This window comes from Lissotriton helveticus, chromosome 2_1, assembly GCF_964261635.1.
Source record: "Lissotriton helveticus chromosome 2_1, aLisHel1.1, whole genome shotgun sequence".
Taxonomy (NCBI): domain Eukaryota; kingdom Metazoa; phylum Chordata; class Amphibia; order Caudata; family Salamandridae; genus Lissotriton; species Lissotriton helveticus.
Genome location: NC_136059.1, coordinates 1,150,507,559 through 1,150,532,555, shown reverse-complemented (window position 1 = coordinate 1,150,532,555; position 24,997 = coordinate 1,150,507,559). Strand labels below are relative to the sequence as shown.

Sequence of the window (24,997 nt, the reverse complement as noted above, 5' to 3'; positions counted from 1 at the left end):
GTCTTTGGTTTGGAGATTTCTCTCTTCGCCTAGGAGACCTCCCTCGGGACTGGAATTTCTTTTCTTTAGGATTGGATTGTTTGTTTCCATCCCAGTTCTTTTTTGGTGAATTATTATTATTAAAAAATATTTTTTCTGGACTTGTAGTCAGTTGCGGTTTTACTGGTATTCCACCTAGACTATCTCTGCCTAGTTCTTCATAGGATTTTTCTATGATTCTGGCAATTTCAGCTGGTTGGTCTGCTATATCTGTCTCTTTCAACCTCTGGCGGATCGCCACGTTTGCTGCTTCACCTTTTATGTTGGCTAGTAATATAGCCGAGACCTGCTTGAAGTCTTTCAGTAATTTCATACCAAGAGTTAAAGCAGGTTCTGGACCGTATTCATCTTGAATTTGTTTTAGCACATCTGGTATTACCGAAATGGATGGAACACCGTGCGTTTTTGTGTAGATGGAAGCAAAGGCTGTACCCCAAGTGTCACAGTCCTCTATGTGTGGTGCGATTCCCATTGGGAGACATATAGTCAGAATCCTGTGTTTTTCCAGCGGGGTGGTGTCAGGAAACACCGCCTCTATCTGGGTGATTTTCTGTGCCAACCAGAATGGTATTTGTTCCCGTTTAGCTGGAACTTTACCTAGGCAGGATTGGATGTTCTGTGGTGTAATTTTATTTGTGTTCCCCTGGTGAGGGGTCAGCTGTGGAAGTTTAATCGCTGGCTGAATTGTTGAAGTCCGCATTACATACTGAACTAATTGTCTATGAATTTTTAGTAATTGTTTTAGCTGTATTAACAGCTGTGGTGCAGGCATCTCGTCGATGTCTGGATGTGGTGTGTATCCGGCTAGGACCGGCCACGTTGCTCCTGGTCTTCCTAAAGGACCGAGCCTTGTAATGTGATTGTTATGTTTTAGGGCGCCATCAAATAAGAGCAAATGCTCTTGGAATTTGAGTGGTACTTCCACCTCCTCGAAAGGAGTGTATGTTTCAGGAGGTTCCTCTACTTTGTAATAGTGGAAGTACTTTGTTACAGCATTTGCTGCTGGAAAATGTATCCATGAATAGTATACCTCTGTCTGCCGATATTCGTGTGCCTCGATTACGAATATGACTGTGCCACCTCTAGGCGTCAGTCCATTTTCTATAAGTTTTAAGGTTATAGATCTCCTTTTAATGACCGGAATGAGTGTTATATTCGGGTCTGCTGCTTGCATGGTAGCATCAGCATCTGCGAGTTCAGTTGCTAATCTAACTGCCTCTCTTTCTTCATCACTGTCTCCCATTTTACAGACAGGATGATATTATGTCTATTTGCAGATCAGGTTTCTTATGGAACAAAGATTAGATGCACAATATTTTGGAACTGTTTTTATCCTTCAACGTTGACTTGACCAAGAACCATACATAGGAGTTCCCTCCTGCGAGGTTTTGGAGGATATAACCTTTCACCCACTCCAGACGTCTTTGGAGTATTTGGGAAAAGGGGTCTGAATGAGAAAGCACGACTGAGTTACTCTAAATGTCTTACGTTAGTTTTATCGCCCTTTCCAAACGCGTTGGGCGCCATGTAGTGTAGCTCCTATTTTCCCAATAGGCTCTGCGCATTGGAATAGTACCTACAGCAGTAAAGGCCTAGGCCAGACGTTAACTAGGTCTACTACTGTCGATACTAGACTTAATTTTTGGGTTTGCCAGCTAAGCTCAGAGTTCGCTAGAAACTTTCTCGAATGTTCAAGGAAGGATTAACTTCCCTGATTAGACAAGAAGGGATTTAGTTTCTGACAACCATAGAACATGACAACTTTGCTCTCCCCTAATCAAGAGTCAATCTCAAGAGTCGTGTGAGCACAAGGCAATTATTTTACTCAGTCAGTACGTGCATTCTTAGTCTCATCAGAATGTAGAGAAAAGGAAGAGACGGGCGTGTTCAATAAAAAGGTGTTATTTATTGATCAGTCTCTTTTCTCATACATGAGAAATGGATCGATATTATTGCAATACTTATAGTTAAGTAAAGTGCATACATTAAAAGCAATAGTATAAAATAATACTGTAAAAACATTGATATGGTTTCTGAGCCATATGATGTTTAAAATGATTAAAATATATTTACATACACATATACATTTGACTAAACGTACTCAACTGGTGTTTCTAAATACGCCTACCCCGTGTACCTGACCTAAGTCTAATGCGTGGGCGGGAATAGAAAGTTACAGTTTAAGTTAAGTTATTTTTTGCCAAGTGAATAACTAAAGAATTCTCTGTGAGGGGTTATTCAGTTCTGTACCTGGAATTTAGGATGAATGAGGAATGGTATCTCTTTCTCTGCTCTCGATATTCCAGGCTGCCTGCGAGGGCTACCCGGAAGCGCCGGTGCTGGGTCTCTCGGCTTGAGATAGCAGCGCGTCTCTCAGCGCGTCAGGAAGGCGGGGCTGCTGCCAGCGGGGTCTGCTTCTGCTCTCGGCTTCGGCAAGTATGGCTGCTCCGTCTTGTCACCACGCGTGTGTTTGCATAGGGCAAGGTCGGCAATATTTATACCTTAAAGGTGCCGGGATTGACGTAAGGATGGACATAGGTACGTCAATAAAGATGTCATACGACTTGCTCGTTAGCACATTCTTTACTAAAGTTCTCTGTGAAATCAAAACAATGGCCGCACGGATTATCCAGGTTGTCATAGGTTTGATTTGTTATGAGAACGTCGTATGCCTTATCAGGGGCTGGAGGAATGTCGCTTGTCTAATTAGATCTCAAGCGTTATGACCTAATCAGATAACACGTTCCTGTGCCGTAGTGTGACTGCGTCAGATAACGGTATCTGCATCATGGGGGTTTTCTTGCCTCATGGGCTGACTGTTAGTTAACTTGATAGTTAGTTTAACCAGAATAGGGTCAGGAATAGGGGGACTGATTCAGAACCTATAGAAATACACGACAAAAGGGGAGGTAGTGAAAGTTTCAGCTCTGTTTTTAACTTTGCCAGCAGTATGAGGGGGAAGCCAATAGGGGCCATGCTGAAGATCTACCAAACGAAATATATTTTAAAGGTCAGTTACGGACGTGAGATATGGGGCCATATCGTGCTTGGGGCCCTGCAGAGCACCGAAAACTCATTTTTGCAAAGAGCTCTGTTGTCCCACAAGGCACCCCATCTTTTTTTTGCATGAGGAATTGGGGAGGTCTTATCTCTCTGACGACTTGGGTTTTCGACCTCTGGTCTTGTGGTTTCAAATATGGGCCAAGCAATAGAGCATACTTAGCAAAGACGTCTACGGGACTGCCTCTCTCTTGATCACTTATCACGTATTCGATGGCTCTGGATTATAAAAGTAGGCCTTTCTAGACTTGAAAGAGCTGGTCTCTTTACGAATCCTGAGGGGATTGGTAAAAGGGGCCTCATTTGGGCCAAGGAGTCTTTTTTAAGAATGCAACATAGTGAAAGAGAAGGAAACGAGCTGTGTAAGCCAAGTGTGTGCAAGTATGTCGTTCTGAAAACCGTCCCTATCACAGAGCCTTATCTTCTAGGGCTGAAAAGCATACACTATCATTTTCTTCTCACGAGGTTCGGGCTTGACCTTTTTCACTACTTATTGGCATGCCCTGATGGTTCCCACAGAGGTCAGTGCCTCATGCCCTGTGGCTGCGATGGAGAATCTCTTCAGGACATTATGCACTTTTTAATGTTCTGCACTTTTTATGCTGTTCCCAGAAGGTTATTTATAATCCCTATCTTAAAAAAAGGGCTTTAGGAGGGTGAGACCAGCTTTTATTTTCGTACAACTTCTTTCGAGTGATACCGTTTTGTATACCCTAAATTTTCTATGGTTCGCCATCAGACAAAGGACAAATTGTAAATAATATCTGTATTATATCTTATGTTTTTTGAATGTGTAAAGTTTACTTCGACTTTATAACACTCGTCAATTTGTAGTCTGTTTTATGGTATAACATAGGCTGTATGACGTTTATGGTTTGAACCTTAAAGCCGAATAAAGTTTTATTAATGATGATAACTCATTTTCTTAGAATAATTTTTTCTTGTAACATCACGATGATTCATATCCTTGATTTCAGATTCCAAAATCTGAATAGCCAGCAATAATTTACAAGCCTTCCTCTCAAATTAATTTAACTTTTAGTAAGTTCCTTTTTACAACTTATTAGAAAGTCTTCATCTATATCATCATATGTTGAATAATCTATGAATTGAGATCCCTCAGAATCCCGTTCAATTTCAAATCCTGCTGAAGTATAGTCCCATTCCACCATTTGGATATTTCAGATTATTTCATTTTCTCAAGTCCCATAAATTTGTCTATTAATCATTTGTTCCTGTATGAGTTTCCACTACTCATTGCTTTCCCTATAATGACACCTGTACTTAAAATCCTAAATAAGTCTTCTGCCTATTTATCATGAGCTTCCAGTGTACGTAGGTTGATATAACGTTACTCAATGTGTATAAGGTGCTTCCACAAGAACAATGGAACAAAGATCACTTTCAATGGTGGCTGGGTATCTCTGCCGGCAAACAGTTATAATATTGAAACAATTTATATATACAGTTCCAACTTGTCTCTATTGCGGTGCTGTCAAAGGAAGGGTGGCCAGCTGACAACCTTAATGAACCATAGAAGTTAAAAATATTGAAAAAGCGCCCTCGGGCACAAAGTCAAAAGTCTACTGTAATTGAATTAACAATCAATCTTTTATTATAATCTTCATGCTTTCAGTTTCCAGTTGCCGGACTTTGAACCTTTGTAGCCAACATGTTTCATCGAGAAGGCATATCGTCCACGACTTCATCAGGGCTGAAAATAAACAAAATGACTTTTTTACAGATAGCCTCTCCAAAATAAATAATACAGTACCACTGTTACTCTTCATCTCGTGGCACAACCATATACAGAAGTTAAAAATAAAAATAATAATCATATTAGAACACCATTTGTGGAAACCCTAAAACATCATTGAAAGTAAGTGTACTAATCACAACTACTTAAATCCATATATATGTATATGTTAGCCCCAGAAGAATACTTAATCACCCTTCTGTGACACATGCAGAATTCCTCTCCATCAACATGTGTAAAATATATAGTATGAACTTACGTAAACCCAAACCAACCTGAGTATAAAATAACACTATTCACATACCTTAATATGAAAAATTGCTTGCAATAGTACTAAAAGTAAATAAAAATAAAGACAGAAACTTTTTTCAGGTATCAACCCCATTTAAATAGATCAGAAAATAGCATATAAAGTGAAGACTGTGTACTCACTCATCTAATAAGAAATGTACTCCTTCATGTAGAAAAACTATTTCTTATAGATCCATAGCGCCTGAAAACAACAATAGCGTATAAAGAGCTACTAATTTTAAGAGGGGATAAATAATACTACACTAGAGCCCATAACTTCACACTGAGTTTACAAAGTAACAATATCAAACCAACCAAAAACAGCACTATACAAGAACAATAGTGCCCAACCTAAGCTAATGCATTTGAAGGCGCAAGTAGGTCCGCAAACTCACTCCCATTTACATTATTGTGCCCATAGCCCACCATAAGAATTAAAGTATAAAGCTATTTCATATGTGATAAACGAAATAAAGTTAAACTAAAAAAAAACATAAGTATCTATCGCTTGTAATTTAGTGATATCTAAATGTTCTTGTCTGATGCCCTGAGGTGGTCACTGTTCATAATCCTGCATGCAATGACCACTAATGGAATCTCTTCTGAAGTGTTCACTGTTGCAACACTCATATTTTATGTTAGTAGCTTTAGATGCTTTTCATTGAACGTAAGTTGATCTTATTTTAGGAAAGGTTGGAGATTCCTGGTTTAGGAAAAGAATCTTAAAAAACACATTTACATGCTGTAATTAGGGTACGCTCCTCTAGGACTCAATTTGGGTAAAGTCTATTCTTAAATTAAAGGTATAATGAAAGTTGGACTCTGAATTACATACCTCAATTTTTTTAAAGAATGGTTGTTTCCAGCCGAGTTAAACTCCACCAGTGCTTCAAGTCTTTTTCTCAAGCTTGCAGGTTATTTGGTAGATTCACTCTGTCTGAAACAACCAAACGAAAGGGCCGATTAGGATGGCGGGTGGACTTTCCTCCGCCCGCCATCCTAGCGGTGCTGGGACACGCCACCAGTGGTGCGGTGGTCCCGCACCTACAATTAGGATGCCACCGCCACCGTGGCGGTGACATCCTCTATTCCCAGCATTGTGGCAGGCGGTGCTCACAGCACCGCCCGCCCCAATGCATGGAATGCACTGTGTGCATTGTCATGCACAATGTGACAGGCCCGCGCGGTGCCTGCCACCTTGTTCATGACAATGTAGGGGGTACCTACCCCCATTTGCACCCCCACGCCCCCAATTACCTGGGGGCCCGCAACGGGCGCCAGACACCAAAATCCGCATGCCTTTCCGTTGCGGCATCGCCACCACGGAAAGGCTGCTTCCCGCACCCATGCTAATATGGATAACGGTGTCTAGCAGACACCTCCACCATATTTAGCCCCTTTTCCACCCGGTCGACTGGTTGAACGGTGGAAAACAAGTGGATGGTCTTTCTGTCCGCCGCGGTCCTCCTGCCATACTAGGACCACTGGAATTATGTGGCACAGAGGGCCAAATTAGGTGGCAAGGTTGTGTAAATTAAGCACCAAGAAAAGGCAAAGTATGCAGCATTATGCAGCAAATTTTGTATCAATATTATTTTGTCATTTTTACACTATTTAACACATCATTAGTACAAGTGTAATTCCCAAATATAGTAATAAGCAACAGTAAGGTAACCAGTCAGCCTTTGCAAAGGTCCTTTCACATGGTGCAACACTTGTTGCTGCGTTTTTAGTACCTTTTGAATCGTTTATGCTAGAAACTATTTTTTTTTTATTCTGCAGATTGGATGATGGATTATGTCGAAATTGCAACAAATCTATAATTATTTGAAAAACACAGCAGCCACACAATCTCACAATTCCAGTGGCCCTGGTTTATGTTGAATAGTCGTTCGGTGTTGCTCACTACATATTCAAGCATATTTGCTTTTGATGTGCTAAAATATCCATTCTCCCTTTTTGCAGGGAAAAGGCGGAATATGCGGACCTTGGATCCCTGATGATGGGCAGATATTTACCCACACTATTTCCACAGCTGGAACAATGGCGCAGACAAACTGGACTGCCAAGGTATGTTGTGGTGCAAGGTGCGTTTCACTGTCGAAATGCTTTCTTAGGTGCAAATTTTGGGTGACGAATTATTTGTGCGAATTAGTGGTATTAATGGTGCATAAGGTCGTAACCTATGAACTGATGAAGATTTACTTGAAACAACGTAATTATGTTCCTCAGAAGTGTGAATAATGATATCGTATACCTATGCCACATTTTCATTCAAGACTAAATTTTCTTAGAATGGATGAACTTCTGGTGTTCTGCTGATCTTACTCCTGTTCATTCCCCCAATCAATCAGAGATCCTCTGCAAGTCTTTTCTTTTCACAGTTTCCATGGAGCACAGAATGCCATGACGTAAATTTTGATTGCCTTTAGAAAGCGTGTATTGTTAATTAAAATGTTTACTTTTTCAGGATGTACGCTATGTAACATTTTGAAGGATTTTCGCTGGAAGTTCCGATATAAGCCTGTAGAAGAACATAGGGGCATATTATCAAGGCAGGCGAAATGACATTATTGGCGCTTTAGCTGCCGTTTTTGGCCGCTAAGCGGCAATAATTTCATTGCCCTATTAGCAAGCTGTCGCTAACATTAGTTAGCGACAGATTTTAGGCGATAGCGAGCGGTTTGGGGCCTGCTTTGCATGTCAGCGATGTTTATCGCTAATGACATGCAAAGTGGGCATACCCAAACTGTTAGCAACTGAAAACAGTTGCTAACGTCACTATCGCCTATTACCAACACAGGCGTAGCGTTTGAAATATTCGCGCTAAGCGCAAATATCTCCAAAAACTAACGCCTGCTCAGACCAGTTCTTAGCCATTATATCCAATGGGAGGTGGATATAATGGCTAAGACCCTGTTAGCGATAATGCGTGAATATCGCTGTATTCTCAGCGATATTCACGGATTTCGCCACTATCGCTGGAAATATTATCGCTTTTGAGATAAAAGTTGCTAATAGCACGTTATCTCAGCGATAATATCCGGCGATGCGCGGCGATATTAAAATTGCCGATAAGCCTACTTAGCGATAAATATCGCTACTTGTTGGTAATATGCCCCATAATTCTATGAGCTTTTGTTTTAGAAATGTTTCATATTGTATGATACATCTCCAGAGTGCAGTTGCTCAGGAGGCAAATGGAAGATTTATTTTTACCCTGGGAAATGGGTTAGTGCTAAGAGTTTTAATTATTATGAAGTTGCTTTTTATTTGCCAATGTGACATAACCATGACTATGTCATGCTAAATCTGCAGCTTTGCTAATTGTGAATGCATAAGATGTATATAAAAAAAACTATTTTGAAGGTTCGAGGGGCAACTTTTCATTTTCCTCCTAAGACTGTCTGATGTATTTGAGACTTCTTCTCCCCTAGAATGCTGTCAGTACTCTTTATGAGTTTGACGTTTAAAACCCAGAGAGATTAAACTGCTTAAAATCGGGATTCTTGCTCTAGTTTCTGATTAATTGTGATTTGTATCCAAGCCTATGCATGATTCAGTATCGTTTATAAAAAGAATCCCATAATAAATCTTTTGAACTTGTTTTCGATCTAGAACTTATTGAGTCGTCCAATTCCTATTTGAATTTTACTCTGCCAATTGACAGGTTTAATGTCGGGGAGGCTGATGTTTCTTGCCGCTCGATGAATAAAAACAACAGAGCCAGATTGCCGGAGATTGTGATGTGTAAATTATTGGGGTTCGGCAAATTATTGGGGTTTGACTCCAACATCACTGCAAGGTCTAATTGATTAAAAACACACTTTCTTAATTGAGGAAAATGTTTCCTTCAACATGTCCATTATAACAATGTGCAATGTAACCTTAGTCCCTATTTTGTGTGAAGATGGTTCTCCCTCCACATAATCTGGTAAGAGACCTTAGCTCAGATCATGTCAATTGCAGCAGTGGCATGTAATTTTGCATTGAAATCGGATAAACTTGTATTGGCCTTGGACCAACAATTTTGCACTTGACGTCACTGCCAATGCAAATATATTTATGTTAGTATTGATATTCATATAGCACAACCCTTACTTGGATGCAACTTAGCACTGTACATTAATTGAAGCGATCAAGAGATGATGCTAGGTATAAACTTCGAGTAGGGAATTTAAAGTGTTTGACTAACACATTTACATTTCAGACATCATCTTTCATAGTTATCTCACATCTTAAAGCCATATAATTTTCTACCTCATACAGGTTTTCGTAGATAGATTATGATATAAGCGTGCTTAACTGACTTCTGAATGCATAATGGTCAATCGGAGGGTTATATATCAATACGCACCGCCCAAAGCCCTATAACCATCTACCTCATATTTGTGTTCTATGATCATTGTGACTGTATGTATTAATCCTTAATCTGCTCTGTTATGTGAAGCGCTCTGATACCCACGGGTCTTGTTCGCGCTATACAAAACTTTCTAATAAATAAATAAATAAATAAATAAATAGACATTAACAATTGCATTTCACAGCCTTACATATATTTTTCAGCATAAGACACAGGTAGATCAAGGGCCTGATTTAGAGTTTGCCGAAGCGGAACTCAGTCACAAACGTGATGGACATACATTCCGCCTTATTACAAGTGCATTATTTACTAATGCACTTGTAGTTAGGCAAACGGGACATCTGTCACGTTTATGAACATATTTATAGTATAGTAGAAGTAAAAAGACACCTGCTGAGATAAGTGATGTAACAACATATACCGTATTTATTGAGATGATTGGCTTTATCAAGTTTCTTCGTAAAGCATACCTGCCAACCAGAGCAAAAATCTCACAGTGTAAGGAGGGGCTGGGGCCTTCCTTTGGAGAGACGGGTCTCATGCTGAGAAGTACCTAAGAGGCACTTTTGAACTCCACCCTACCCTCATGTCCCCTCCTCCCTCCCCCCAAAAATATGCTTGCTGAGCCTGTTGCCAATAACCTGGGTTGTTTTCACACCTCTTAATGGATGTCAGCAGTTCAAAGCCTTGGAAAACAAGCTGAAAAACCACTATTTACAGTGGCTTTCAGTTTGTTTTCCATGCCTTCATGTGATAACGGCTCCTCACTGGATGACTGTGTGATGGGAGACGATATTGTGTGTCACACCGTGGCACTGTATGAGTTGGCAGGTATGGCAAAGGAAGACATTAGAAGAAGGGGAGTAAAAGAGGTGTACTTGATTTGATGAAGTAGGACTAGCTGGTGATGAGAAGGGAGTTTGGATGTAGGATATTGGTGTTATCTGAAAAGCGAATATGACTCATTACAATGCGTACTAATACCACACATGCCATTACAACGCGGGTATTACTATGCATTGCAATTACAACAACATGCCATAACATCACATACTTTTACCATGCATATGCTTTTACCACGCATACCATTACAACGCAAAGGCATGCGTGGTAAAGCTATACAACTGGTAAAAGTATGCAATGTAAGTGACACTACCCTGCTCTGCCCTAAACCCTAATTTAGTACCCCTGCACGACCCTTCCTGACCCCCAGCACTCTCCCTACATTGACTACGCGGCACGACCCCTGACACTACCCTAAACCCTACAACACTACCCTGCAATACACACACACCACAACACTACCCTAAAACCTTAAACACTCCCTCAGCACAACCCTCCCTCGACCCCCAGTCGGCTCCTTACACTTAAACACTACCCTGCACAGCCCCCGACACTACCCTAAACCCTAAAACACTACCCTGCACTACACACACACCACAGCACTACCCTAAACCCTAAAACACTATCTCCAGCATACCCCTCCGCCCACCCTCAGTCTGCTTCCTACACTTAAACACTACCCTGCACAACACCGACACTACCCTAAATCCAACAACAGTACCCTGCACTACACACACACCACACAACAGTACTACCCAAAACCCTAAAACACTACCTCCAGCACAACCCTCCCCTAACCCCCAGTCCGCTCCCTACACTTAAACACTACCTGCACAACCCCCCAACACTACGCTAAACCCTAAAACACTACCCTGCACTACGCAGACACCACAGCACTACCCTAAAACACTAACTCCAGCACGACCCTCCCCCGCCCCCAGTCTGATCCCTACACTGAAACACTACCCCCAGCACAACCCTCCCCAACCCCTGATCCCCCTTACCTCTCTCTCCTCGTGGTTCCTCTCTCCTGGTTCCAGCGGCGTCTTAGGGGCAGTGCACGACGTTGTGAGGAAACGGAATAGCCTCAGTTTCCTCACAACGATGCGGATAGCCTTTACATCACGTGTTGTAAAAGCGCATGCGATGTAATGGTATGCGTAGTAATGGTACGCGTTGTTACATCGCATACGTTGTAACGCATGCTATGTTATGACTTGCGGGGTAATAGCCGGGTTGTAATGGCTGTTTACCCTGAAAAGCAGGTGCTTTAGTTCAGATATTTAAACGTGAAGGAAGGATTGATGGCACAGGAGTAAGGGTGGGATTCATGAGGCTGATCAAAAAACATTTTTGACTGGCAGTGTTTCATGTTGGATACTTGTAAATGTGTTGGATACTTGTAAAGCGCACTGTTACTCTACCCGAGTGTCCTGGCGCTGTAGACCGCTGGGGAACCCGTCCTGGTTTTCCCTGTGAGATGGTCCCTTTCTGGGTATCTCCAGGGTGAAACCAGGCATCCCCGGCGTCTGTGGGGGGCCGTTGTAGAGATGAGGCAAGCTTAATGCCCAGAGTTACCGAGTGTGTTCCCTGGTTAGAGTAGGCACTGAGGCGAGAATTATCGAGCCCGTTGACCCTGGTCCAAGACCCTGCCGCGTCGGGTATTGAACCCTGGTCCCGGGCCGTTCTCTGCTTACAGGTCTGCCGCCTCTAACCAGTGAGCCACACCTCTCCACTATACTTGCTGATGAATTAAGGCAATGATTGCTACACACACCTTTTACCGTCGTATTATGAAAGCAGGTTTCTGGAGACGGTAGTGTATGATAAATGTTGGGCAGGTTTATTGTGGTGGTGAAGTGTTTTTTTATGCTTCTTTTTTCTTGTCCTGCAATAACGGAATGTGATTTTTTTTGTGTTGTACTTTAATTGGTGTGTTGTGTTCGGTTTTAACTGTTGAGTTTATTTGTGTTGTCCATATTCGGTTCAAATTGGGCTGATAGTTTGCTTTTTATGTGTTATGTTGTGTTGTTTACTTCAGAAATGTCACTAAACACTGCTAGGTTCCAGAAAAAGGTGTACATTCCTATAAAGTACCAGTGACAACCACTTACCCCCGTGTAAGGTAGTAAAATACAGCTGCCCCAGCGCTTCAGCTATTTACGACACCAGCCAGACCAAAACTGTGGAAAATATCTTGTCAACACTTGCAGCGCTTCCCTTTATGTGCTAAGGCTTAAGTTGATGGGAGTGCAGCAGACCGAGTGGCCTATTGTGTGTTGTTTTTTAAAGCACGGGTGGGAGTGAGTTTTGTAGAGGGCGAGGCCCTACCTAGACTTTGTGAGGGCGGAAGGGGAATTCGAATGGATAGTTTTATGCAGCAAATGGTTAATGTTTTGAATAAGGTTACTTCTTCTATAGAGAGAGCGATGAGGTAAGATAAATATAGGAGTAATCACGTGTCTGACGCTGTTGTTGCTGGATAAAAGACGCACTGCAGCGAGGACTGCGGCTTTCAGAGGCCGGGGCGAACCAGTTATTGAATTACTGTCTTAAAGTCGAGTCCATGGAGATCTCCCAGTAGCTCTTCCATCTCAAAGCAGTGTAAGCGGTACACCTTTGTAGTTATGGCCCTGTTTGGTGCCTGCACGGGGAGGCGGTAAGCAGTCACAAAGCGCCGGTGGGACGTGTCGCTGAACTTCTGCAGGCCTGTAGGGAAGCCGCTGGCTGGAGCGCGCCTCATTTACCCTCCCGACATGGGCTTGATGCCCATCACAGCCCTCCGTGGGGAAGGAATCATTGAAGCCAGGTGGTGCCGGCTGGCGCGTGAACGTTCCTTAGCCGATCCGCGCGTGCCTCTGAGACCTGGGGGGTTCAGAACAGTGCTAACAGGGTACACCGCGCGCGGCTCACAGCAGGAGCAGGTCCGACTGCTAATGAACTGCATTGATCAGCCTGGCCCGCGGCTGTGTAGGTGCTTGCTAAGAAGAAAGTGAGGCGTTCCTCGCTGCTTTTTGCAAATTACTATACTTTTTGTTGGTTGCGCTCCTGAAAGCACTTAGCCGAGAACTTGCTACATAAAGCAATAAGCAAATGTAGTTTGTCATCAAGACAAATGCGAATTAAATTGAAATTTCACGCCCTTCAAAAGCAAGTTCTTGATTGCACCCCCCCCACTCTATTTCCTCTTTTTATTCTCGATGCAATTATGGAAGCACATTGCCAAGGCAGTGATCTTTGTTAGTCCACACAGAATTTAACAACAAAATAAAAAGATAGAAGTAATATTTGGATGTATTATGGCAATCAGTTACATTTCCATTTCCTTTTGTAGCCTTTGAAGTTTGACCTTTGCTCCCATGGCGTAACAGCATGATTTTTCTTCTGACACTGGCTTTTATCTCCATCCAGCCTCTGTTATCTATGATGTGCCCTTCTTGCACTCAGTCTTCCTAATTATTTGTGAAAACGCGCTTGCTTTGGACCTATAACCCATATCCCTCATCGTCTTCCTATTTGCCCGCATACTGCACAACAACTTGCTCACAATACTGCTGACTTGCCTTTTTACAATGTTAGCGTGCGTTCTTGTACCTGTGTACGTTATGCTATATTGGGCAAAGCACTCAGATGGTCTACACGCTAAATAAAACCTTAGAAATAAATAAAATAGTGAAATTCTTTAGCAATGGGTCATTCTGCTAAAAAGCCCAGCATACGCTTCCTAAAGTAATTTTTCTTGTAGCATCGTTGTAGGAGGACTCACGCTCTCTGGCCACATTATGGGGACCCATAAGAAGGGGCGACCCATCAGACCAACGCTTGTTATTTCTCCTAGTAATCCATGGCCCTCCTGCTTTTCCACATGATTCGTTGGGCAGCAAGGAGCGGTACGAAGATGAGAAAAGAAAGTGCCATTTTGTTTGCCATAAACAATCAATGCATTATCCCTTCCTCTTATCCTTCTGTTATTCTTTAACTACAAGAACCTACTTGTGCTCAACCCCTGGAAGAAGTTCCAATGACAGCCATAAAACAAAACACACCACATCAGAGGTCAAAATGCCCCAGCGGTGATATGTTCTTTTTGTGCAGATAGGACTGCTGGTCTGAAACCAACACAGACCTCTCCACTCTGACTGCAGCCTTCAATGCAAATAACAGTAGGTCAATAAAGTAGGTATGAACATCCTGCAGCAGAACAACTGCTGTTAAGGCTGCAACCCTGTGAATAAATGACTGTGAACCAAAGGAATCAACTTTGCTGTAACGTGCCACTTCGTAAGCCCTATCAATGACAGCCCTGAATCATTTGCTGATTGCCACCATAGAAAGAAAGGGTAGAAACATGCTAAATCCACGTACAATGAATTGAAAAACTGCAATTACTTAGGGCCATATGTATCATACTACCCTTTTTGCGAATTCCAAATAGCGAATTTTAAGGAATCGCTATTTGGAATTCGCAAAACGGTATGTATGTACGAAATCGCTATTAAATAGCGATTCTTTACCATTCCTAATTTGCGATTAGCAAATTGCTAATCGCAAATTACCCATTCATTTCTATGGGCCAGGAGGCCCATAGGAATGAAGGTGCAATTTGCGATTAGCAATTAGCTAATCGCAAATTAGGAATTTCTTCAAGGGTGCAGGGGTGTCTCAAGAACACCCTGCTGCACCCCTGAAAAAGACATTTGGGGGCATATGGCGCACATACATGCCCTAACGGCATGTATGGGCGTCATATGGCACCTTTTGTTTTTTGGAAAAAAGCTTTTTGAAAAGAATTCGCAAATTACCACCAACTAGAAGTTGGTGGTAATTTGCGAATCCTTAATGGCATTTTTTGAATATTTTTTGTTTGATACATTGCATTTAAGGAATCGCAAAATTTGCGATTCCTTAAGTGCAATTGCAAAATAAGGAATTGCAAATTTTGCTATTCCTTATTTTGCATCAAACATGTTTGATACATACCATTTGTCAAATTAGCATTCGCAAAGGCCGAAATTCGCAGAATTTCGGCCTTTGCGAATGCTAATTAGCTTGATACATATGGCTGTTAGTCTTTGCCAAATTTGCGAACACTGCTTACCTGATTTATAGCCCCTGCAAATCTGTGTGGTTCCCCCCACAGCACAACCTGGAAATGTCACCCCTAATTTGAACAAAACAGGGGAAGTATCTTAGGCACTAAGTATGAGCCAAGATTCAAGGACTGGGTTTGGGGTATCACCCCATATCATCCAGGCTATCTTGAATCCAGTGGCACAGTGAGCAGGAGACCCACGTCTGGGCATACCCGGGGCAAACTTTTCACACACTCACCCCCAGTCACAATTCTGGGTTTAATCCATCATTATTTTGCTCACCACGTCACCCTAGTTTGGACCCAGCCATATGCAAATCAGTCTTAACCCTGCTCCCCATGAGAGCAGTTCAGCACGAACTGCCCAGCCAGGTCCTCCCTGGAACGAAAACAAGCAACCTGGGACTGGTTTTGGGGTATCACTCCTCATCAGCCTGGATAGCTTGAGTCCAGGTGCGCAGCGAGCAAGGGACCCATATCTTGGCATGCCCTTAGCCGCCTAGAACACACATAGCAACAGCACAAAATAGTATGATGGATGAAGTGTTGAAACTTTTCAAACACTCACCCTATTCACAGATCTGGGTTTAATCCATCTTTATTTTGATTGCCACGTCAACCCAGTTCGGACCCAGCCAAATGCAAATCAGTCTGGACCCTACTCCCCATGGTTGCAATCCAGCCGGAACTTCCTAGCCAAATCCTTTCTAGACTGTAAACATGCATCCTGGGACTGGTTTCGGGGTATCAAACCTCATTAGGCAGGCTGTCTTGAATTCAGTGGCTCAGTGAGTTAGTGACCCATGCCTGGGCATACTCTTAGCCACTTAGGGCCCACATAGCAACATCACAAAATAATATGATGGACGCAGTGTTGAAACTTGTAAAAAACATTCACACCCAGTCATGGATCGGGGTTTAATCCATCGTTGTTTTGGTCCCACTTTACCCCAGTTTGGACACATTCAAATGCAAATCAGTCTTGACCCTGCGCCCCATGGGCACAGTCCAGCCCGAACAGCCAAGCCAGGTCGTCCCTAGACTGGAAAAAAGCATCCTTGTACTGGTTTTCGGGTATCACCCCTCATCAGCCATGCTAGCTTGAATCCAGTGGCACAGCTAACAAGGGGCCCTCGTCTGGGCATACCCTTAGCCACTTAGGGCGCGCATAGCAATATCACAAAATAATATGTACGGAGTGTTGACACTTTTCAAACACTTACCCCAGTCACGGATCTGGGTTTAATCCATGGTTATTTTGCTTGCCACTTCACCCCAGTTTGAACCTAGCCATATGCAAATCAGTCTTGGCTGTGCTCCCCACGGGAGCAGTCCATCCCCAAACTGCCAAGCCAGGTCCTCTCTGGACCGCAAACAAGCATCCTGGGACCGGTTTTGGGGTATCACACCTTATCGGCCAAATTAAGCTCGAATCAAGTGGTGCAGCAAGCGAAGGACCCATGTCTGGGTATACCCATAGCCACCCAGGGTATACATAGCAACACCACAAAATAATATGGTGGGCAGAGTGCATATTTAAAATGTTATATATGTACTTTTAAGTTTTACATGTTCTAGTAGTGCAAACTCCTAAATTCGTTTTTCACTTCTCTGAGGCATATCTCTCATAGAGAATCACATTGGGTCACGCTATTACATTTAATAAGTGGCAACTTTCAATTGGGAGCTGATTGGAATACCGAGTTTGATGTCTAAAAATTTGAAAATGTAAGCCCTTTTTAATGGCAAATTCAGATTTTAAGTCACAATTGTGAAAATGCTACTTTTATAAGGCTGGCATTTTCTTGTCCTAACCATTTAGTGCCTAAACCCTGTATCCTGGGTCACATGACTAGATGTAGCTGGCAATTAGTATTTGTGTATTGCTCCCACACAGTGAGACAAAGTGGGAGTTGCTGTTGGCAGAATGGGTAATCTCTGACTTGATGGGGAGGCTGAGCTGTCACCCACCACCCTTGCACATAACAAAGCATGTGCTTGAGCACACTTACAAAGGGTTTGACACTAGTTTTTTGTGACCCCACACAAGGTGGGGCCTGTGCAGGAAGGCAGAAAATTCCAAGCACCTTTGGGCGTGGAAACGTCTAGAAACATCTCCTACTTCAAAGTGGGCATTAGGTAGAAATATTGGATCCTCAGACCCGCCTCTTTAGTACACTCATGAGCCTGTGGATTCTACAGAAGACGGACACCCTGCTGCACTGCTATTTGAAACCTGCCCTTCTTTCTTGAAAAGGAAGACTGTTGAAACCAAGAATGCTGGAGGGGCCACCCTTCCTGCTGGCAGGAGCATGTTTCCAATAACGATGAAATTGTTATAAACTAGTTTTCATTGAATTTCATAAAGTTAATACACTTTGATTCCAGTTCGATATGTCACTTCATACTTTTAATTTTCATTCTTTTCGTTGTAGACATCAAATTGAATCCATAGCTCCTTATGCATCATAATATATTCAATCCATGAGATATTAATATAGCCAATGCATTTCAGGTCGGACATGACACTTCATCAGGGGTAACTTAACAATGGTTCGGAATACCGCCGAATAGCTACCCGCGGTGTCAGAAAAGGAAGACTGGACCTGCAACTTTTATCTCTGACTGAAGTGACTCCCAGGGTCAGCTGACCTCCTGTTCTAAGCTCCAGGGCTCCCTGCATCTGCCCAGCTGACCTGCCGGCTTGACCTGCAAGCGGACCTGCCTGTCTGGGCTCTGCTGCCTCTACTGGAGTGAGTTCCTGATCTCCAAGAGGTGCCCATCAGGTCACGGACCCTTGGTGTGACATCATTGGAGCCCCTCCTCAAGGAGAAGGAAAAATCCTGAATCCCCGGTGTTGAGATCTTGCAATACATGCTCATCGCTATAGAGAACCATCAGTAAGGACGACCCAAGCTGCCCAACAGGATCTTCTTCCAGCAGCGATGACCGTTGCAATGTCTGGCTCTTCGCGCTCAGCCATGACAATCACAATGCTTCTCTTGCCCCTCGCAGCACCCTCCACCATGAATTGGACTCTTTGCACTACACTTTGAAGGTAACTCTTTCAGCGGGGCTAACCTGGTCCCTGTATTCGGTTCTTCTTGGGCAGCCTGAACTTGTGACTTTCACCCCTTCTAGGTCAACCAGATAGCGAATAGTGGCGCTTTCTGCTTTTAAGCGCTGTACCATAAATCTTTAAAATTGTATATCTCCGGTTTGACTGATTGTTTTGTTTGCATTTTGCTGCCAAATAGTTTATTAAATTCGACTGCATTTTTCTAAAATGGTGTGGGATTTTTCTTGTGTTGTCTTTTCACATGATTGCTGTTAAAGTGTTGCCCAAATACTTTACACATTGCCTCCAAGATGTTCCGGACTGCTTTGTGCCAAAATACAAGAGTGTTAAACACAGATTTAAATGGGGGGGGAGGTTGCCTGTGTTTCACCCTGCCAGAAATTGTGGTTGCTGCTTGAGTAGTGTTTCAACCCCTCAACCAGTAGCCCAATGTCCATCACCAACTTTTGCAGTAAAAATGTGCCTATACTATGGTATACCTATACTTGCTACCTAATTCATTAATTGGTTCCTCAAATTAACCCACCATCTTTCAGTAATTCTACTAGTTACGGTAGTGTGATCATTTTAAATTGTATGTCACATCCTGAGCATTATACACAATCATTTTCCCACAGGGTTAATTTGTCCATAAATTGCCATCAAAACCCAGAATGTCTCTGTTTGGTTAGTCTGACCCAAGTGCCCTTCATGGCCTAACTCAGTGATTTTGTTTCTCAGTCTGCTGACCAGAGGGACACAATTGTCATCTCAGACCAGCTTCTTACATAGATAACTTCAGCTACCTTCATGAAGGGTTACATTTCTGTAGGAACAGACCGTAACTATGGCCCCCTTCCATAAAGTATCTCTTTACTAGTGTTAGTTTCTCATTATCCTCCATGCATTTAAACAACAGTTTTTCTAATATTTTGAACAGCTGACTGACATCTGTTACAGCAATAAAACATTCGTTATCATTTCCTGATTGAGGTGGGGACCATGACAAGTAATCAGCTAGAACTTGTTTCTTTCTAAGGGTATGCTTAACTTCAAAATTATATTGCAGTATCTAGGACCACAGTCTAGCTATTCTTGGGGCTTGGTCCTTGCTCACATTTCTATTAAGAATGCAAAATAACAATGTGTGATTGATCATTAACTTACATTTTCAACACCACAGAAAACATTTAAGTTTCTCAATCACCCAGCAACCTACCAACAGCTCCTTGCCAAACAGGATACTACTTTTCATACTAACTTAACATACTTGATGCAAACCCTATTTTATTCTCCCAATTTCATCTCTCTGTGATAGTATGGCTCCTAACCCATACCTCCTGGAGTCTATATCACTAAACATTATTTCCTTAAGTCTAAAGAGTTCAAAACCGTCCTTCCAATTCAGTCTGTCAAATTTATTTTCACAGGTTTAATTCCATTCAAAGTGTTTTCTTTTCCTCAGCAAACTCCTCATAGGTTCTATTTTGGATACAAAATTCTGATAAACTTGGAATAAAATTCACAAACTCCTAAAACCGGGGTTGCTTGTTTTTTGTCTGTGGTAGTGAGATTCTACATACTAGCTTCAACTAAATCTGAACAGAGATATTGTGACATTTTGTGACATGAGATGTCCTGAATACTTAATATGAGCTTTACTAAACTTACACTTTCTCTGCAGTAATTCCTTCATCTAACTCTTTTAGCACCATCTGAAAAATTCTTAAAAATTGAACCGTCCTAAAGAGTGACACAAATGCTGTCAAATGGTGAGAAGATGGACATTTTTTAAACCTGGTAATAGGCTGGTGGCAAGTCAATCTTACTAAAATACATTGTTCTTCCAAAAGTCATAAACATGTAATTAAAACAATGTAGTGGTTTGGAATCTACTAAGACATCTCAATTAAGGCTTTTGAAGTCAGCACATACTCTCAGTTTACCAGTTGTTTCAGTTAATTTACATAACTGGGTAGCCATCATGATGACTCAATTCGTTTTAGCAATCTGCCATTGCACATCAAATTAAGTTTCATCAGCTAAATACTCACTAACACTGAACCAAACATTTACCAGTTGATGCCTTGTTGCTCTAGCCCCAAGCGTTGATGCAAATTCCGTGTTAAAACCCAAGTACTTTCCCTAGCTTGTTTGCAAAAAGCTCTTTGAATGCTTTGTACCACTCATAATCCTGTTAATTGTCTTGCTGCCCCACCAAAACAATTAAAGTCAATGCCTTTTGTAGGACTCTGGACTCCTATTCCAATGTTCTATTCTTTTTCTTTTCCAATTTGTTTCCAATAATTCTTCTGCAATGCTTGTTATATTGCACCAAATTCAAACAATAAGTTCAAAACGTTTCCGTACACTGTTATGTTGGTATACAACATCTCATTCTTCCTCTTCCAGTTCTAGAACACTGTTTACTTTCATCCTTTTACAATGGCTAACATTTGCAAAAAGTACCATAGCAGGACATGCCCCTGTCCCAATACCATGTGATGGATGTCTACATCTAAAACATATACATTTTTTGCTTGAGAAAAAAAAACTTTTATCATCCCTGATGCAATCTTCTCTTTCAACCCTCATTTTATTTTTTAAACACTTAATTCCATTCTAAGTGCTTCCTTTTTCTAAGCAAATTCTTCACTCATTCAATTTTCGATTCCTATTAAACTTAGAGTACAACTCACAAATCCCAAAAAAGCTCTCATTCCAACTATGTCTTCTATCTTTGTTATCTTGCTTGTCTTCCGTAATTTTCTAATTAACTTTATCTGTGTTCATGTTATCCCTGTTGATAAGTTATTTAAGTGATTATTGATATATTTTTATACCCTTTACTGTCCATAGTATTAACTGAAGACAGAGTTTTAATTGCAAGCAATTTTTCTTAAATCCTCATACCCCTGCAGCTTACCAAAATTGTATATATTTTAAGTTGTGTGGTGAAATGTTAAAAATGTGACAGAAACTTCTATTCCCCAGGCATCAGACTGGATCTAGAAAATCTTGAGCAGTACCTCTGCGTGCTGGTAGGTGGTGTCGATCTGCACTGCATTGGCGGCATGGGTGTTGTCCTCTCCAGGATTGATATACACAGTGTGCCTATGTTTAGGCACCGCCCCAGCGTGCTAAAGTCAGTCTCCGTAAGAACCTGTGGGGTTTAAACACTGTGGATCCTGTCACAGGCAAATGTTTTTGACGGACCCCCACGTGGTTTCAATCAATCAATTAATCATGGTATTTATAAAGCGCACTACTCACCTGTGAGGGTCTCAAGGCACTGAGGGGGGGGGGGGCTGCTGCTACTGCTCGAAGAGCCAGGTCTTGAGGAGCCTCCTGAAGGTGAGCAGGTCCTGGGTCTGCCGTAGGTGGGTGGGGAGGGTGTTCCAGGTCTTGGCAGCGAGGATGGAGAAGGATCTGCCTCCGGAAGTGGTCCGTTGGATTCGAGGGACGGCGGCGAGGGTTAGATTGGCGGAACGGATCTGGTGGGCGGGGGTGTAGAAGTTAAGTCTGCTGTTCAGGTAGGCTGGTCCGGAGTTGTGGAGTGCTTTGTGTGCGTGGGTGCGGAGCTTAAAGGTGATCCTCTTGTCGACGGGGAGTCAGTGCAGGTCTCTTAGGTGGGGGTGATGTGGCTGCGACGGGGGAGGTTGAGGATCAGGCGGGCCGAGGCGTTCTGGATGCGTTGTAGTCTCTGTAGGTGTTTGGTCGGGATTCCAGCGTAGAGTGCGTTGCCGTAGTCCAGCCGGCGCGTTCTTAGTGTGCGGTGGCAGACCACGTCGAAGGTGGCTGACAGGTCCAGGAGGATGAGGGCAGAGGTTTTGCCGTTGTCTAGTTGGCGTCGGATGTCGTCTGTGGCGGTGATGAGGGCTGTCTTGGTGCTGTGGGTCCGCCTGAATCCGGATTGCGACGGGTCTAGGATGTTGTTGTCCTCGAGGTGGCGGGTCAGCTGTATGTTGGCGATCTTCTCAATGACCTTCGCCGGACAGGGGAGCAGGGAGATGGGCCGGAAGTTCTTGAGGTCTTTGGGGTCCGCCTTGGGTTTTTTGAGGAGGGCGTTGATTTTGGCGTGCTTCCAGCTTTCCGGGAACATCGCTGATTCAAAGGAGATGTTGATGACCTTTTGCAGTTGGGGTGCGATGGTAGCATCTGCTTTGTTGAACACGTGGTGTGGGCAGGGGTCTGCGGATGTTCCTGAGAGGATTGAGTTCATGATCTTGCGTGTTTCGTAGTCGTTGACGTGGGTCCAGGAGGTTAGTAGGTTGGTGTCATTCGGGGTGGGGTCTGTCGTGGTCGGGGCAGGCGGGACGTTGAAGCTGTCATGGATGTCGACGATCTTGCGGTTGAAGAAGGTGGCCAGTGAGTCGCACAGTTCTTGCGAAGGCGAGATGTCGTTGGTGTTGGTGCTGGGGTTGGAGAGTTCCTTCACGATGCTGAACAGTTCTTTGCAATCGTGTGCATTGTTGTCAAGGCGGGTTTTGAAGGAGGATCTCTTGGTTGTTCTGATGAGTTGGTGATGTCTGCGGGTGGCGTCCTTGAGGGCAGCGTGGTTGTTTGACGTGCGGTCTTGGAGCCATTTCTTCTCTAGCTTCCAACATGTGTGTTTGGAGGTCTGGAGTTCTTCGGTGAACCAGGCGGTCTTCTTGCTGGGGTGGGTGATGCAGGGTTTCTTTAGCGGGGTGAGAGTGTTGGCGCAGTCTTCGATCCACTGTCTGAGGTTCCGGGCGGCGGTGTCTGGGTCGGTGGGGTCGCTAGGAGGGTTCAGGGCGAGGGCGGATGTCGGCTGGTCCTCGGTGACTTTTCCCCAGCAGCGATGAGGCATCTGTTGGGTGCGGTGGTGCGTGATTGCCTTGCTTGAATGTGAAGTGGATGCATCGGTGGTCGGTCCAGTGGAGTTTGGTGGTGTGGTTGAAACCCAGCACCCCACACCTGAGAGCCTGGTTGTACAGGGGTCCGCATCCAAAATTAACCCTGGCTCATTTCCTACCACACCGGTGGACAGGGAATCCAAAAGGCTGGACACCTTTGACAAGAGGATTTTCTTCTCCCCTGGCTTAGCACTGTGGTCAGTGACCACCATGTGTCTCTATGGCCGATATTTCTGCACAGTTCATGACTCGATTGCATAGGTGCTGTCCATGGTTCCAGAGGAGACACACAACATCCTTTTCTAGGCTATTGCCGATGGGAGGACCGCAGAAAAGTTTACGATGCGCTGCGACTGGCTACGACTGACTCTCTAGGTAGATTGATTGCTTTGCTGGTGGCACATATTCACCCCACCTGGCTGAGGTCTACTTGCTTTATGGCGGATGTTCAGTCATCCCTTATGAACATGCCCTTTGATGGCAGCTACCTGTTCAGCAACAAGGCCAATTAGGCTTGTGAGCACTTTAAGGACAGCAAGGCAACCACCGAGTCATTGGGACTCTTCATGGACCCATGCCAGCCCAATTGTGCCTTTCACCCCTTCCATAGCTATGGTAGGAGCTAGCAGCTGTGTCCATTCCTGCCCAGCCACCACAGCCAACATGCTCCCTAGTCCTTTTGGGGCCATGGACGCAGCTTCCACTAACCTTGTGGGACCTATGGTCAGAGATCTGCCCAGTCCTCCACTGACCCGGCAGTTGCTGGCTCCAAGCCCTTTTAATATGCCCTCTTACAATGATGCAAAAAACACAATTGATGGACAGAATGTAGAACAATGTCATACATTCACCCCAGTACAAGGATCTGGGCCTAAATCCATAGTTTTTTTGCACTCCACACCACCCTGGGTTAGACACTGGCTATATGCAAATCAGCTCTGACCCTGTGCCTCATTAGAACAGTCCAGTCCGAACTACCAAGCCATGTCTTTCCCAGACCGGAATCAAGCATCCAAGGACCGGTTTCTGGCTATCAGCTTTCATCAGCCTGGATAGCTTGACTCCAGTGGTGTGGGGAGCCTGGGACTCACGTCTGAGCATACCCAGCCCATTCGGGTGAAAATTGCAAAAAACACAGTTGATGGACAGAATGTAGAACAATGTCATACATTCACCCCAGTACAAGGATCTGGGCCTAAATCCATCTTTTTTTGCACTCCACACCACCCTGGGTTAGACACTGGCTATATACAAATCAGCTCTGATCCTGTGCCTCATGGGAACAGTCCAGTCCGAATTACCAAGCCATGTCTTTCCCAGACCGGAATCAAGCATCCAAGGACCGGTTTCTGGCTATCAGCCTTCATCAGCCTGGATAGCTTGACTCAAGTGGTGTGGAGAGCCTGGGACTCACGTCTGAGCATACCCAGCCCACTCGGGGTGAAAATTGCAAAAAACACAGTTGATGGACAGAATGTAGAACAATATCATACATTCACCCCATTACAAGGATCTGGGCCTAAATCCATCGTTTTTTTGCACTCCACACCATCCTGGGTTAGACACTGGCTATATGCAAATCAGCTCTGACCCTGTGCCACAGCTCTTACAATGATGG

At 43.5% G+C, this 24,997-nt stretch overlaps 1 protein-coding gene across 1 annotated transcript in view; it reads left to right on the top strand.

The window, feature by feature from the left end:
* LOC144819631 (atrial natriuretic peptide receptor 2-like) overlaps positions 1–24,997 on the top strand; it is a 727,257-nt gene that overhangs the window by 185,252 nt on the left and 517,008 nt on the right. Inside the window, exon 2 of the mRNA XM_078677447.1 lies at positions 7,112–7,216. Within this exon, the coding sequence (XP_078533573.1) occupies positions 7,112–7,216 (105 nt within the window). The remainder of the gene's footprint in view (positions 1–7,111; positions 7,217–24,997) is intronic.